The sequence below is a fragment of the Amblyraja radiata genome, chromosome 23, assembly GCF_010909765.2.
Source record: "Amblyraja radiata isolate CabotCenter1 chromosome 23, sAmbRad1.1.pri, whole genome shotgun sequence".
Taxonomy (NCBI): Eukaryota; Metazoa; Chordata; class Chondrichthyes; order Rajiformes; family Rajidae; genus Amblyraja; species Amblyraja radiata.
In genome coordinates this window covers 7,184,504-7,201,490 of record NC_045978.1, presented here as the reverse complement: position 1 = coordinate 7,201,490, position 16,987 = coordinate 7,184,504, and the positions used below count along the sequence as shown (strand labels likewise).

Sequence of the window (16,987 nt, the reverse complement as noted above, 5' to 3'; positions counted from 1 at the left end):
CACATTTCCTTGCAGTTTGTGTCTATTTTATTTCGGCATATTGTTTCAATTAGCTCCCTTAAAACTCTAAAAGTAACCATTGTCTGGACATCACAATCTTTTTGTAACTTGAATTTATTCCAAATATCTGACCTTGAATTGTAATTCAGAACTGAAAAATGTTTTGATTGCAAGAACTCAGACTGCATATGAACTTCCCCTCAAAAGAAAATTGAGATTGAAGAATAATTTTATTGACAGTTTTAACATACTGTGTAATATTCTTGTAACATACAGTTTGGAAATGCCCCAATAGTATTGGGCAACAAGTTTCTATTTGGACCTGTTTAAAATATTTTGATTGATCATGACCCAAAACAAAATGAATTGCTTACCCAAGAAAAAAAAGACTTCACACGCTTTTCTAAATAATTTCTGTACAAAAGAGACAGTATAAAACATTAGATTATTAAAATATTTCACCTCCAATTTTCATCCCTGGAAAGTTGTTGAATCTTTCTGAGGATATGGATTCGATCACCCTTTATTTATGTGAATGCTTTTGACAGACTGGTGTAGGAAGGAATAAGAGCCAGGTTTAATGCTGCCTCTGCTCAACATCACCTACACATTTCTAACACCAGCAGTTGGAAAGAAAGTTGGAATCCAATCTGATTTTCCACCCTAGAAAACTCAGAACAGTTTCTGGAGCCACAGATGGAATCACGTCAAACTGAAATTGCCACAATTTGAACATAACTCCATATTTAACAAAGCAAACAATTTTCAAACCTTCTAGACGGAATTACACAGTTGCATATCGTAAAAACAATATGCCATGCTGATATCTGCAAAATTGTTTTTTTTTTAATACAGATATAAAATGTAACTTTCTCTTCCGGATTAGATCTACAATAATAGAATAATAATTCTTTAGTTTGGCACGAGAATTATGATGGTCTAATATATATTAAAGATTTATGGTATCAAAGACCTGACTGCTCACAAGAAATCATAGAAACAGGTGCCTACTGACTCACTAACTTGGCACCTCTAATATTTCCACTTTCATCCACCAGAATTCTGTATGCAGAGAATTTATCTACTTAAATTCATGATCTGTACCTGCCCCAAGTCAAGTAGAGCCCTAATATGTCTTTGGGATATGACGTGTACTTTGAAAGGGATCAGTGCCATATTTTGTCTGCCAACTGAAATAAGTCATTAGGTACTATGGAGGATAAACAGAGCTTCATTGAGCTCCACAGGAAGGTTGTGGTCTCCCAAGGTCCAGACTCCCTAAGGTTTTCCTGTTTTCTTGACAACCTTTCTTTGGTAGCTGTTTTACTCACTGAAAGCCACCAATGATAATTTGAGTGTAAGCATTGAACAAAACTAACTTCAGCAACAATTTGTACAACATCATATTATGTCAGTTTCCATCTCTTTGTTAAAATCTTCTCAACTCTGGATTTATATGTAAAATATAGTGAGATTCTAGAATACAAAATTAAACAGGTCAGGCACAATTTAGACCCCACATTTTAAAATAAAACCCCATGCAAAATAATTTCACTGCTGTGCATATGTGGCAATAAAGAACCATTGAAGTTTCATTCGTACATCTATTAGACGGAAGTATAAAATTAACTATTAAACAGAATGAGAAATGGTAAACCAAATGTAGTTAATGGAACTTTCAGAAAATATAGTACATTGCCTTAAGTTTTCCTGTCAGAGACAAGCCACTGAATATCTAGAAACAAGGAACAGCAGATGCTGGTTTCCCTTGGAAAGATACAAAATTCTGGAGCAACTCAGTGGGCCAGACAGCATCACTGAAGAAGGGTCTCGACCCGAAACGTCACCCATTCCTTCTCTCCAAAGATGCTGCCTGCCCTGCTGGGTTACTCCAGCATTTTGTGTCTATCTTGTGTATTTGTGTATCTTTCATCCAATTCATTTCTTTCGGCAGTTGTTCTATTTAATCATGAGGGAGATTAATAAAGGTGACAATTTGATCCAGTTTATACCCTTCCTACTTGAGTGGCAACATATTAATAAAATATATAATGACAAAAGCTGACTAAACCATTATATTCACACTTGTTATATAATCTGCCAATTACACATTAGGCATTTTCTTTGGTCTAAAAAAGTTAATTATACTTCTGAAAACTTGGGGTAAATTAACTACTTTTGTTAAATGATCATGTAATGAATGAATAGATAGACAACAAGAAAAACCTTCTTGCCAATAAAGTTGGGTCGTTTTTTTTTTAATGATACCACTGATTCTGAAGAAGGGTCTCAACCTGAAACATCACCCATTCCTTCTCTCCAGAGATGTGGCCTGTCCTGCTGAGTTACTCCAGCATTTTGTGTCCACCTGCTGATTCTATATATTACTGAAGACTTTCTTAGAAGTTTAAAGAGATTTGGCATGTGACAAAATACTGAACCACCTCCACAGACCCGATCTTACATTAGCAATCCACCATTATGGACCACTTGTTGCACTACTTTGGACTTGTTTTCCAATTTTGTATTTTTGCACTAATGCCTAGCTTTCTGTACACAATATTTATCTCACTGTCTGGTAGAATTTGTGTATAATTTATGTAGGTGTTTGATTTCCTTACTCTTTGATGCTGATGCAAGCACGATTTTCATTACACTATACTTGTGCAGAAACAATAAACTAAACTGTGATACTCCAGGGCTGCCTTTAGCAATCCTAAATATATTGTTCTGCTGGATACAGATGGAGGAGATAGTTAGATCAGAACTTCACTGGTTATATTGACAATATTTCCTCAATTTCTGAGAAATCTAGGAGCAAATTTTATTATTGATCTACCTGGACCACAACTGACTAACGCAAATGAAAGAATGTTACATGCTACTGAACTTTTGTTTTTAGTCTTATCTTGAAAGGATCACTTCTGATCATAGGGAGTAAAGATAAGGATCTGCATTTTCAATTATTGCATTTTTTTCCGTAGAAAATATTTTGTGTCTTTGGAAATAATTAAAAACTATTGCTCTATTACTGTTTGAATATAGTAACTGCTGTTAAATGTTGTACATTTACAGTATATCTCAGGTAGACAATTATTAATAAATACTGTACTTCCCACCACATCATTAAAGCCCAGAGCAACAATGTAACATTATAGTGTATAGTTACTGAATAAATGCTTTGAATACTAATGTTATAACAAGAACTGCAGATGCTGGTGTACCAAAGAAAGACACGAATGCTGGAGTAACTCAGCAGGTCAGGCAGCATATCTGAGGAACATGGACAGGTGATGTTTCGGGTCGGGACCCTTCCTCAATCAAAATAAATTCCCCCCAGTCTGAAGAAGGGTCGCAATCCAAAACGTCGCCTATCCATGTTCGCCAGAGATGCTGCCTGAGTTAATCCACCATTTGGTGTCTATCTTTGAATACTAATATTTTCTTTGATTCTATCCCTTCCCTGTAACACTTAACAATAAGAGATTTTGGTTGTTGAAAAAAAAAACTGGATGATGGAAATATCTGAGTATTGTATTGAAGGATATAGTGCTTGAAGTTATCATAAAGTTAAAAATTAGATCTTACACGATCCACCATGGTGAAATATCCAGCTTCTAAATTCAACATTTCCCTTTGGAGAGAATGCACTTGTTGTGCAGCGCCTGATGTTATGGAATAAGAAAGAATAGTATTTGATTTGAATGGATAGCATGCAAAGCAAAGCTTTTCACTGTACCTCGGTACACATGACAATAGTAAACCTAGAACATGGATTTAGGTTCAGGTGGCTCTGACAGAGACCAGCCATCTGCCTTTTTGGCTGTGAGTCTCTATGATAAATGATGGCAAAAGATGGACAAGGATTGTAAAATTCCACACATGTTTGCACAGCCCAGCAGCGAAAGGCTTTGTATACACTGGTCATTAAAAACTGCCAAAAACATGAGAGAATCTGTAGAGGACTAGGCTGTTTATAATTTTCACTCACCTGCAGCAACTTCAATGTGCTTACTTTCTCTGAACAATACTGTATGTGAGAAACTGAAGATAATAAATAGAGTCTCTTCAATGTCTGAAACAATTACTTGTTCTAAGTTTGGAGATTAGTTAAGTTTAGTTTTGAGATACAGCGCAGAAACAGGCCCTTCGGTCCACCGAGTCCGCACCGACTAGTAATCCCCGCACATTAACACTATCTTACACACACTAGGGACAATTTTCACTTATATGTTGTGAGTCTGCCTCGGAGGGCAGTGGAGGCAAGTTCTCTGGATACTTTCAAGAGAGAGCTAGATAGGGCTCTTAAAGATAGCGGAGTCAGGGGATATGGGGAGAAGGCAGGACGGGGTACTGATTGGGGGTTAATCAGCCATGATCACATTGAATGGTGGTGCTGGCTCGAAGGGCCGAATGGCCTCCTCCTGCACCTATTGTCTATTATACCAAGCCAATTAACCTACAAACCTGTACATCTTTGGTGGGTGGGAGGAAACCGAAGATCTCGGAGAAAACCCACGCGGTCACGGTGGGCGTGTACAAACTCCATACAGTCAGCCCCCCTTAGTGGGGATCGAACCCGGGTCTCTGGCACTGCAAGCGCTGTAAGGCAGCAACTCTGCTGCTGCGCCACCGTGCTGCCCTTTAGAGATTAGAGAGACACGGCACGGAAACAGGCCCTTCAGCCCACCGAGCCCATACCGACCACCGATCACAGTTCACACCAGTTCCATGTTATCCCACTTTCTCACCCACTCAATGATTCAACGCAATGATACATTGTTGTCACGTATACCTAGGCGCAGTGAAACGCTTTGTTTTGCAGACAACCCGGTAAAATCATGTAGCAGACCCCACACACAGGCAGTACACAAATGTCCCCACGTTTTGGCACCGACAAAGTTACAGAAGTTCACCGAACGTTCCCATCTACTGCCTGCCACCGGACTTGGAGGCAGCCCTCCTCTCTAGCAGCTGCCCCCCACTGTGGCCGCCCTGTGGTCAGGCAGCTAAACTTGGATAAATACTCCACCACGAAAAAGAAAAAAAGACAATCTTTTAGGGAAAGTACCAATCAGTCCTGTTAATAACAATAATACAACTGCGACCTCACTCCCCTGAAGGAATCTTCGCACTGTTGGCCTGATTGTTCGGTTGGCCCGTCCGCATACTGAGCATGTGCATTATCCGTTGGTGAGCATGTCCGACAGAATTCGGCCACAAATTCCTCCTCAAACGCCAGCAGTGACTCGGCCCAGGCGGTGGTGGTGAGCTTTCCCATTGTACCTCCATACTCCTGAGGAAGGATGTTCGGTGGAATATCCTTGTGAAGGGAGCTTAGATCTGACCCGTGAAGAACAAACTGAAATGGAAGGAAAATAAACCACGAGTCTTAACGAGGAATTCAAATGGCCGCATGTTAAACAATTCTAAGTTTGGCCAGAAACCGTTCTGAAACAAGAAACCGTTCTGAAACCGTTCTGAAACAGAACGGTATGTCAGACAACAAGATCAATTTTCCAATAATCAGGATGAATAGCCTTCCAAAACTATGGGTAGAATTCTTTGAAGGAGGGAAGGCGAGACAACTCTGAGGGGAGAGACAAGTGAAATCTGAAATAGGGAAGACAACTCTGAAGGGCAGAGACCAACTGAAATCAAAGGCCGAAAGCAGATAATATAACAACATTTTAAAGACATTTGTGTAGGTACATGGAGGGAAGGGTTGAGAGGGAGTTGGGCTAAACGCCAGCAGGTGGGACTCGTGTAGGTGGGACATCTTGGTTGGCATGGGCAAGTTGGGCCGAAGGGCCTGTTTTCACGCTCCATGACTGACTCTATAATTGAGGGGGGATCTTATAGAAACTTACAAAATTCTTAAGGGGTTGGACAGGCTAGATGCAGGAAGATTATTCCCGATGTTGGGGAAGTCCAGAACAAGGGGTCACAGTTTAAGGATAAGGGGGAAGTCTTTTAGGACCGAGATGAGGAAAACATTTTTCACACAGAGAGTGGTGAATCTATGGAATTCTCTGCCACAGAAGGTAGTTGAGGCCAGTTCATTGGCTATATTTGAGAGGTAGTTAGATGTGGCCCTTGTGGCTAAAGGGATCAGGGGGTATGGAGAGAAGGCAGATACAGGATACTGAGTTGGATGATCAGCCATGATCATATTGAATGGCGGTGCAGGCTCGAAGGGCCGAATGGCCTACTCCTGCATCTATTTTCTATGTTTCTATGATCCCAAATAAATGAATGCTCTTTTGAATGAATGCACCAGCTGTACATGTGAATCTTTACTTTGCTCTCAGCTTGTTTGCTTTATTCAATGGAGATTTGATGGAAGTATTATAAACGTGCAAACCAAGAAATCTCGTTGTTACAAATGAGAATCAAACATTATTCACGAGCAGATTCCCCATTGGAAAATTGCACAGATTTGTTTACTCTGAGCATTTTGACTTTCCTTTTCCTACACTCTGGAAAACCAAGATCAAGGAAAGGAGTGAGACATGAAATGAAGAGTGTGTGGGCAATGCTGACCAAGTGACAGGTGATAGATTCAGAGGAGAGTCGACCAATGCATGCGTTCGGTCCATTAAGTCTGCCCCAGGTCCTCCGAAAGACATACCTCTTCCGTCTTTCCCCATTTAGTTTCATTTTAGTTTAGAGATACAGGCCCTTCGGCCCACCGAGTCCGCACTGACCAGCGATCCCCGCACACCAACACCATCTTACATACATCTTAGGGACATTTTTACATTCACACCAAGCCAATTAACCTACAAACTTGTACGTCTTGTCTTTGGAGTGTGGGAGGAAACCAAAGGTCTCGGAGAAAACCCACGCAGGTCACGGGGAGAACGTACAAACTCCATACAAACAAGTACCCATGGTCAGGATCGAACCCGGGTCTCCGGTGCCATAAGGCAGTAACTCTACCGCTGCGCCACCTTGTCACCCATTCCCCAAAACATATTTTTTCTGCTCAAGTAGTTATCCCAGTTATTCCTAGAACTGTATCCGCTGTATCCAGTTCATTCTATTTGCAAGTTTCCCCTCCATTTTTTTATCACCTGCTTTGGATTAGTATTTCTGTGTATTGGGTCTTACACCCTTTGAAAACCCTTTCTAAGTAATTCATGATTTAAATGAAAAACATAATTATTTTTGGGGGCCAGGTGAATACATAATTATATTCGTCATCTCAGTTGCCCAGTTATAAGGAACATGTATGTGAAACAAACTCAGGCATCTGTCTTCCAAAATCATTTATTTCCTATTGTATTTTAAATGGGAATTAAGAAGGAAATTTATTTGGAAAGCATGGGAGGAAAGGGGGAGGGGAGGAGAGAGGGAGAGGGGGAGGGGAGAGGGGGGAAGAGGGGAAGAGGGGAAGAGGGGGAGAGGGGGGAAGAGGGGGGAAGAGGGAGAGAGGGAGAGAGGGGGCGGAGGGGGGGGGGGGGGAGGGGGGCGAGAGAGGGGGGAGAGAATGGGGGGGGGGAGAGAGGGAGAGATTCTGAGAGAGTAAGAAAAGAAGGGGAAAGAAAGAGCAAAAGACAATGTGTGGTAAAACAGAATGAATGAATGAAGAAAACAATATGTTCCCATGGCTAGCTTGCACTAAACATTAAATAAAGTGAGATTAGATCTTTAGAATTTGAAAACAAACTAATATTCTCAGGATAAAGTCTTTTCACATGGATTGTTGACTACCAAGGGCACTGCTGCGATAAGCGAGAAGCAGACTTAGCTAAACCTGATAACCAGCTGGCCTTCACAACTCTGGAGTCAAGTGTCTGAGAACTAACAGATAGGGGAAGAAATGATGGAGGCCTGTGTCTCTGTGTATTATATACATGTTCCCCTGTTATCGCACAAGTCCGATGATGGATCGTTAAATAAGTGCCGTGAGGATTTATCAGGCCCATAAATAAAGTATACAAATAGCTAGATCTAGGGAGGAAACGTTATGTGGGGACTAAAGGAGATTGTGTGTGTGAGAGTGAGAGAGAGAATGCATGTGGGAGAGAGACAGGTGGTGGGTGGGACAAGAAGACAAACTGAACTGTCCTCAAGCACAAACTATGGAAGGGGATCCAAGTCCCCAGATAATAACTGGATGTTCTGCAAAGCACTTGGATGATAGTGTGAATGTACCTTGTTAAAACCATTGGTCTGTGTATGAGTGAATCGCACAATATCTCTGTTATATTGTAAACTCCTTTATTTCAATAAGATTCACTGCTAGCGTGAATGGTAATGTCACACGGATCCTAAATGACATATCACATGCACAAAACAATGCACAATGTGATCTTTTCGGGACAGTGGCTGCGCTGGTAGAACCACTGGGTTCGATCTTGACTTCTGATGCTGGCTGTGCGGAGTTTACACGTTCCCTGTGTTTCCCCGGGATGCTCAGTTTTGCTCTCATGTCCAAAAACATGCGGCTTGGCAGAGTCCTTCTTCTATTAATTGTCCCTTGTGTGCAGACGAGTGGTGGGATTGGATGGGGCTGGAGAGGGGGGGGGGCGAGGTGGGGGGGGGGGGGGGGGGAATGAGGAGAGAACTGGTGGGATTGGGGAAAGACTAACATGGAATTAATGTAAATATGGTGGATCGAGTCTAAATATGGGTGGATGTTGGAGGTGTAGACTCGGTGGGTCAAAGGGCCTGTTTCAATTGTATGTAACTAGACAGACAAGGAACTGCAGATGCTAGTTTACAAAAAAAAGACACAAAGTGCTGGTGTAACTCAGCTAGAGTGCTGGAGCAGCTGATGCTTCCCGACCCACATTGAGTTACTGCAGCGCTTTGCATCTTTTTTAAAGACTATCTAGAATGCTCTAAGATAACAATGTGCAGAGGTTTCAGTATCTTGATAACATGCAATAAATTCAACAGTGAAACAAGGAATTAATGCAGGGAACCTACCCTCTCCGTCATTTTCTCCTTTAGAAACGGCTTTATGATGGCAAAAATCCCCTTGAAGATAATGGGCTCATTGATGATGTTGACAGTTTTTATCCTCATTGGAAATCCATCCTGTGAAAAGAATTTACAGAAGAAGATAATGTTGTATTTTCAACAACACTTCAGAGAAGTCTTTGGGGAAGCCATGGGTGCCTGGGAAGAGTAAATCTATATTTACCTGAAGAATTCCAATGACCTTTTTGGCCATAAAGGGACCAAGCTGAGCAGCCTGGGACAAGGCAACTCCACCGTAGTCTGCAAGAATGACTATTCCATTCACCTGGTTCTCTTCTGACTGAACAAGCTTCTCTAATGTTATATAAATGGCACGGATGTTTTCAGTGATGGGATAATCGGAAATTTTCCATCTTCCTGGAAAATGAGTACACAGACATTTAATAACAGCTTACATTGCAGTAAAACACAGTTTCTCTTCGTTTGCCAGCACATAACTGCAGGAGCAAGTCCATGGATATTTCTTCCATCGTTCAAGTGAGCAGACAAAATTGAAGTTTATCCCACAAACTATAAATAATTCTGCGTGCTAAACACAATTGTGTAGGAAGGAACTGCACACACGGGTTTACACCAAAGATAGACACAAAATGCTGGAGTAGCTCAGCGGGGCAGGCAGCATCTCTGGAGAGAAGGAATGGGCAACGTTTCAGCTCTTCAGACTGAGGAAGGGTCCCGACCTGAAACGTCACCCAATCCTTCTCTCCAGAGATGCTGCCTGTCCCACTGAGTTACTCCAGCATCTTGTGAAATACAATTACTTAGTATGGTCACGTGTGTATGATACAGTGGCTGGTACTTTATTTTTTAAATGAATTCATGGGGATGACTTGAGAGGCTGAAATAATCAATTCTTAAAGTGTGTTATTGAATTCCTTAAAAGATCCAAGAAATATTCTGTGCATAAAGTGCAGCTGATCTGGAGTAAAGACACATTTGTTAAGTTAGATGATTTGAGCAGAAACACCTAAGCTGAAGTGACCGCCAAGAATGAAGATGGCCTGGACAAGGACCGACGTGAACAAAGACCAAAGAAAGGCAGGCACGGTGATGCAGCGGTAGAGTTGCTACCATAGAACGCCAGAACACCGGGTTCGATTCTGACTACTGCCGTTGTCTGTATGGAGTTTGTACTTTTGACCCATGACCTGTGTGGGTTTTCTCAGGTTTCCCCCCCCCCCCCAACACTCCAAAGATGCACTAGGCTTGTTGGTAAATTGGCTCGGTGAAATTGTAAATTGTCCCTGGTGTGTGTGGGATAGCGTTAGTAGATTGTTGGTCGGCGCGAACCTGGTGGGCTGCAGGGCCTGTTTCCGCGCTGCATCTCTAAACTAAACTATACCCGTCGGTCACTGAGAACGAAGACCCACAACGGCCGCGTGGGCCGGAAGCTCAGAACCCCGGAGACGGGAGAGTCAAGGAGGGAGCCGCTGGTCATGGCGGATGTGAGCAGTGGTCCGGGCGGCTGCAGGAGTCAACCCCCTGGGGCACAGAGGGGTTCAGGAGAGGAGAGGGACATCGAGTCACGGGCCTGCAGGCTTCCTGGTTCAGGGCCACTCCAGAACTTCCAAATCCTGGACTGGACTTTGGACTGTTTGTGTTTGTGTTTTATTTTTTATTTTAAGCAGCGCCAAAACTGTGACGACTGTGAATTTGTGGTTGTGCAAAAGAATTTCACTGTCCATACATGACAATAAAAACAACATTGAATAAAGAACTACAGAAACAGATCATTTGAGCCAAATAGCTTGGTTCTATTCTGCCTCATCAATACAATCCCTTGTTATAATTTAGCAACAGTTTATAATGAAAAAAGTTCCCATTTGCTGCGCTGAGAGAAAGGATAGAAATGAACTGGTGTAATGGGCAGCAAGACATAAACATTTATACTGCAGACTGCGGGAAACAAATACTTTCTTTGTATAGTGTTTTAGTTTAGAAAAAAACATCTTCATTCAGGGATAGGCACAAAAAGCTGGAGTAACTCAGCGGGTCAGACCGTATCTCTGGAGAGGAGACATTTCAGGTCAAGACCCTTCTTCATTCAGGGGACTGCTTCAATAAATGAGTTGTTTAAAATCTAGTTTAGTCGTTTAAAATCTAATGTGTTTCAGAAGGAACACATCCAATTGCTCTGCATTGTATGGGTTGGCACGGTGGCACAGCGGTAGAGTTGCTGCCTTACAGCACCAGAGACCTGGGTTCGATCCTGACTACGGGTGCTGTCTGTATAGAGTTTGTACCTTCTCCCCGTGACCTGCGTGGGTTTTCTCCAGGATCTTTGGCTTACTCCCACTCTCCAAAGGCGTACAGGTTTGTAGGTTATTTGGTTGGGTATAGTTTTAAATTGTCCCCAGTGTGTTAGTGTGCGGGGATCGCTGGTCAACATGGACTTGGTGGGCCGAAGGGCCTGTTTCCGCGCTGTATCTCTAAACTAAAAGTAAATGTAATATCATCAGGCCAGTGCCATGGACAAGTGATTAACCTTTCCTCTTTGCGCATCTTTATAACACCGGAGGGCAGGGGTTTAAAGTAAGGGATACATTATGGACGGTGTCTATAAAGTCTTCCTCATCTCCATTGTAAAGGCAAATCTTTTTATTCTGAGGCTGTGCCCTCTGGTCCTTGACCTTCACCACACCACAAGTATGCTCATCATAACTTGGTGTAATCTCAACCTGAGCTGATAAATACCTTGCAAAAGGTGTCATCCTACAAAACAGGGATTTGCACGGTAGGAGGGCAAGGATCGTGGTGAACTCGTCCTCCCGTTAAACTCCAAGCAAAGAGAACAGGGAAAGATAACTTCAATTAATCGTCTCTCGATTCAGGGTTAGTGGGGACTGGATGATTGCAAACATTCAGACGGTTTTGAACTGAGGTGTAAGGATAAATAAGGTCACGACTGTGCAGTCAATTTAATTTTGGTGGTGAAAAAAAATCAGGGACTAATGAGATTTGATTATAATTGGTTTAGAGATATAGTGGGGAAACGGGCCATTCGGCCCACCGAGTCCACGATTCCCCCGTTCACAGTACTTACATAGAAACATAGAAAATAGGTGCAGGAGTAGGCCTTTCGGCCCTTCGAGCCTGCACCGCCATTCAATATGATCATGGCTGATCATCCAACTCAGTATCCCGTACCTGCCTTCTCTCCATACCCCCTGATCCCTTCAGCCACAAAGGCCACATCTAACTCCCTCTTAAATATAGCCAATGAACTGGCCTCAACTACATTCTGTGGCAGAGAATTCCAGAGATTCACCACTCTCTGTGTGAAAAATGTTTTTCTCATCTCGGTCCTAAAAGATTTCCCCCTTATCCTTCCATGCTATTCCACTCACATTCTGCACACTAGCGTCAATTTACAGAAGCCAATTAACCTGCAAACCTGCACGTCGTTGGAATGTTAGAGGAAACCAGGGCACCCGGAGAAAACCCACACGGTCACAGGGAGAACGTGCAAACTCTGTACAGACAGTATCCGTAGTCAGGATCGAACCCGGGTCTCTAGCGCTGTAAGGCAGCAACTCTACCGCTGCCCCACAGTGCCGCCCCTGTGATGCGATTGTAGAGAATGTAAGGAGCTGAATAAGTATCTGGATGGAACCCTATAGAGATTTGATGGGCCCTATACCTCTGTCGGTGTTAATAACCATTATATGATTCAGTGATATACCACTGTGCTGCTGAGGATTTTGTACCAATTACTAAAACATCCTGTGATCTGCAATTAATAATCCAATGTCATTAATCAGTTTTCTTCAGTTTGTGGTAGTGTCACTGAATCCTGACTATAGATGTCGTCTGTACAGATTTTGTACGTACTCCCCACGACCTTGTGGGTTTACTCCGGGTGCTCCGGTGTTTTCCCACACTCCAAAGACGTGCAGGTTTGTAGGTTAATTTAGCTTCGGTAAAAATTGTAAATGGTCTCTAGTGCGTGGGGTAGTGCTAGTGTACGGGGATCGCTGGTCGGCGCAGACACTGTGGGCCAAAGGGCCTGTTTCCGCACTGTATCTCTAAACTAAAATGCAGTTGGCAATTTAACATTCCTACGTATTTTTTAAAAAGCTCACAGTTTGTGCCAAGTTACCTGGTCGAATGACTAAGATATATCGTCCGAGTGGATCAGGGCGAGGCAGCATAGTAAGAAATCCGGAATCCAGCACACGTTTTATTGCAGATGGCCTCAAGTTTGAGAACACCTCTGGCCAGGTCTTCTGGCTGGCGTGGTAATTCAATAAAAGCTTCAGTGCCCTGTCGTAATCAAACTTGCGAGCTCTGAGAAACCGCAGCAAGAAGGCATCGTCCAAACGGGTCTTCAAGTTCGGAGCCTCCTTCAAAATCATGTCTCTCAGGGCTTGTGCGTCGCGAAGTCTCCACTCCGGTTTCTCCTGAAGTTCTTCTTGTGCCTTGGCGATCAGCTGTGGACTCAACGTGCAAACGTACGGCGGGGGTTTGGGGGGAGCTTGTAGCTGAAGATCTGTCGGCAATGCAGAGGCATCCCCATTGCAGGAGGCGTTCTCTCCTGCCTTTGGTGACTTGTTAGGATCGACCTCCATTGTATAATGCTGAGGGGACAGAGCATGCAGTCACAATGCTTGTTCATCACGTTTACCCCCAATACATGTCAACACATCACAATTATTGATTAAAAAAACCTCAATTTTCTAATATCTTATGGGATGGAGCCCAGTCCATCACACAGACCAGACTCCCCACCATTGACTCCATTTACATTTCATGCTGCCTTGGAAAAACAGCCAACATAATCATAGCCTTATCCCATTCTGGTCATTCCTTCCCTGCTCCCGTCCGGCAGAAGGTACAGAAGCTTGAAAGCACTCACCAACAGACTCAGGAACAGTTTCTTCCCTTCTGTTATCAGGCTTCTGAACAGTCCTCCCATAAGCCCGGGTAGTGTCAGATTTGCATCTACCCCATTGTGGACATGTCTTTGGAACTGATGTGCGACAATACTGAGAACTATATTTTTGCACTCTGTATGATTTTTCCCTTTGCTATATGACTGGAGTTTGACATGATGGTATTGATGTATGATATATCGGTTTGGATAGCATGCAAAACATTGCTTTACACTGTACCTCAGTACAGGTGACAATATTAAACCCAATCCTGAATAATAACACCAGGAAGTTACTTATGGAATGTCTAGAACCTATTTTCACCAGTATATTTCAGGTTGGGACTCCTCTTCACACTGACTATAAGAGGGGGACAAAAAGCTGGAAGAATGGTGGGGCCGGGTCATAGTCAGATGAGTGATAGGTGAATACAGATGAAGAGGGTTGATTAGCAGATGAGCGGAAATGGGCAGAGATGAAAAGAAGACAAAAGGCTGAGAGATAAGGTGTGAATTGTAGATCTCAATGTCGCTCTAACTTGAAATATAACACTAAATTTCGCTCTTCAAAGCTGCCGACCGACCTGCTGAGTACATTCCCACAGGTTTTGTTCTTTGGTTTTATATTCTTGAAGGTACTTCCTTGCTTTCATTGGCTCCCTGACACATAGACATGACATTCCTTCAGAGCTTTGCCACACCTAGGTGATCTTCAACTGCACGGCTTCTCCGACACCTTATATTTCCTTCCAATTGTTTGCGAGCTTTGTGTCACCCCCACCACCATTCCCTGGAACATTAGAGTCATAGAGTCATAAAGGACAGAAACGCACCCTTCGGCCCAGTTTGTCCCTGCCAACAGAGATGCCCAATCAAGCTAGTCCCACCTGCCTGCATTTGGCCCGTATCCCTCTAAACCATTCCTATCCATGTACCTGTCCAAATGTACAGATACAGGGATGTTTCTATTCTCTCCTAAATTCTCTGTCAGAGTCACACAGCATGGAAACAGGTCCTTTGGCCCAACCTGCCCACACCGACCAACATGCCCCATCCACACTAGCCCCCGGGGCCTATGAGAGGGGGGTGCAGGGGGTACATTGCGCCCGGGCCCGGGGTCCAAAAGGGGGGCCCGGGAGTCAAAGGAGGTGGGCCGGGAATTTCCTGAAATCTCAGGAAATGTTTGCATATATTTTGGGAAGACTAGCATTCACATTTTGTGTGCCTACATAGTTTTATACATCATAATTCGTAGAAATTAAGATCCAGAATTGTAATTAGCGGGTGTGTGGCCGGGGTAAGCTGATTTAAAGAGGGGGGGGGGGAGGGGAAGACCCATCACTACTAAAAAAAACTTTGTACCCACTGATAAATTTCCTCTCAGAGGCCCTGCTAGCCCCACCTACCTGCATTTAGCCCATATCCGTTTAAACCTTTCCTATCCATGTACATGTCCAAATGTCTTTCAAATGTTCTAGTGCCTGCCTCAACTCTCTCCTCTGGCAGCTTGTTCTCTTTCCCCACGACCCTCTGTGTAGAAAAAGTTACCCCTCAGGTTCCTATTAAACCTTTCCCCTCTCACCTGCGACCTATGGTCCCTGAAATCCAGTTTCTAAAATCGTCACCAACTCTCCTGTTCTGTCAGTTCTCCGGGCTTACCGTCTTTATTTCTGTTCAATATTTTTTTTTCTCCCCTCCGAGCGGAATCTACCGTTTAAGCATCACGGTCTACCAGACTTCCTGGTGCGGGTGAAGAAATGACAACCAAAGATACTAGATGACAACGTTGCAGAACGCGGAGTTAGTTACCCCCAGCGTTTTGCGTCTACCTTTTGAAATATTTCTGCACATTTGGGCTAACTGGAAGTACAATGCAGAACGATTGAGAACAGGAGGGAGAGCAGGAACACAAGGAAATGGCAGTATGTGCAGGTTACCAACCAGTGAGTTTGTTTCTCGAAGCCTCTCGTTTCTGTGACTGGCCGCCGGTTAACATCAGGCGACAATGTTACAGGAAGCACACGCCAAAAAGGCAGGGTTTTTCCCCCCGAGCGATATTCTGGCCGATGAGGGTCAGATAGTGAGCGAATGCAAGATGAAGCAATAACCGGTTTACAAGTGGAGTTATTACAGGGCAGAGGGTGTAAATTACATGGTGGGTGTTATTTCGAAGATAGACACAAAATGCTGGAGTAACTCAGCGGGATAGGCAGCATCTCTGGAGGGAAGGAATGGGTGACATTTCGGGTCGAGACCCCTTCTTCAGTGTTATTTCAGTGAGAACGAGCACTCGGTGCCCGCGGTGGGATCAGGTAGATTTGGTAACAGGTTAATGAACGCAACAACGTAACAAAGGTGCCCTGTATCGTTGCGTTTGATACACACACAAGGCGCGCTGCTCGCAACAAGCCAAGTTTAAACACATCGCTACTAACCTGCCCGGTGTCTGGGGCCGGGGTTTAAGGTGACGAAGTGTCGTCCACAGACTGAGCCGGGGAGAGGAAGGTTGATGGCCGGGGGGAGGTGGAGAGGGAGGGAGGGAGAGAGAGAGGGGGAAGGTTTGCGCCGCTTCACCGGCGCCGCCAACACTACACACTCATCCACGGGATCACAGACTGAGGCAGGGGCCGTGGTACCAGCACTGAGCTGCCCCCCGGCTCATCCGCAGCACCTCTAGGCAGCGGCTGGGCGTCAAACCCGCCACTTGCAAACCTAATAATGAGACCCGTGGACGTAAAACATAAATGCCCAGCAGGGGCTGTCTGTCACTACCTTGGAGTATTTGTCTCCTCATTTGAGGAAGGACGTCCTTGCTATTGAGGCAGCGCAGTGTAGGTTCACGAGGTTAATCCCCGGGATTGCAAGACTGTCATATGAGGAAAGATTGGAAAGGCTGGGCTTGTATTCACTGCAACTTAGAGGGATGAGAGGGTATCTTATAGAAACGTATACAATTATCAAAGGACTGCTGGACAAGCTAGATGCAGGAAAAATGTTCCCAATGTTGGGGGAGCCCAGAACCAGGGGCCACAGTCTAAGAATGAAGGGGAGGCCATTTAAAACGGAGATGAGAGAACACCTTTTCACCCAGAGAATTGTGAATTTGTGGAATTCTCTGCCACAGAA

At 43.9% G+C, this 16,987-nt stretch overlaps 1 protein-coding gene across 6 annotated transcripts; it reads right to left on the bottom strand.

Moving 5' to 3' along the window:
- Positions 1–4,635: 4,635 nt before the first annotated feature.
- Positions 4,636–16,654, bottom strand: ttpal (alpha tocopherol transfer protein like). 6 transcript variants are annotated; one of them, XM_033041480.1, is made up of 5 exons: positions 16,634–16,654; positions 13,091–13,568; positions 9,155–9,348; positions 8,938–9,048; positions 4,636–5,362 (listed from the first exon to the last, which is right to left on the bottom strand). In XM_033041480.1, the coding sequence occupies exons 2-5, from the start codon at positions 13,557–13,559 to the stop codon at positions 5,084–5,086; spliced, it is 1,053 nt and encodes a 350-aa protein (XP_032897371.1). In that variant the 5' UTR covers positions 13,560–13,568; positions 16,634–16,654; the 3' UTR covers positions 4,636–5,083. The 6 variants fall into 6 exon arrangements, with proteins under 6 accessions (XP_032897371.1, XP_032897368.1, XP_032897370.1 ...); XM_033041477.1 differs by lacking the exon at positions 16,634–16,654 and adding an exon at positions 16,297–16,603; XM_033041479.1 differs by lacking the exon at positions 16,634–16,654 and adding an exon at positions 15,803–15,851.
- Between the last annotated feature and the right edge of the window lie 333 nt (positions 16,655–16,987).

Coding starts and splice junctions, on each gene's coding strand:
- ttpal (XM_033041475.1), bottom strand. CDS start 14,541: ATGTCATGTCTATGTGTCAGGGAGCCAATGAAAGCAAGGAAGTACCTT. Junction 13,569..14,445: donor TGTGGGAATGTACTCAGCAG/GTCGGTCGGCAG, acceptor CTGTCCCCTCAG/CATTATACAATGGAGGTCGA. Junction 9,049..9,154: donor AGGTCATTGGAATTCTTCAG/GTAAATATAGAT, acceptor TTCTTTTCACAG/GATGGATTTCCAATGAGGAT.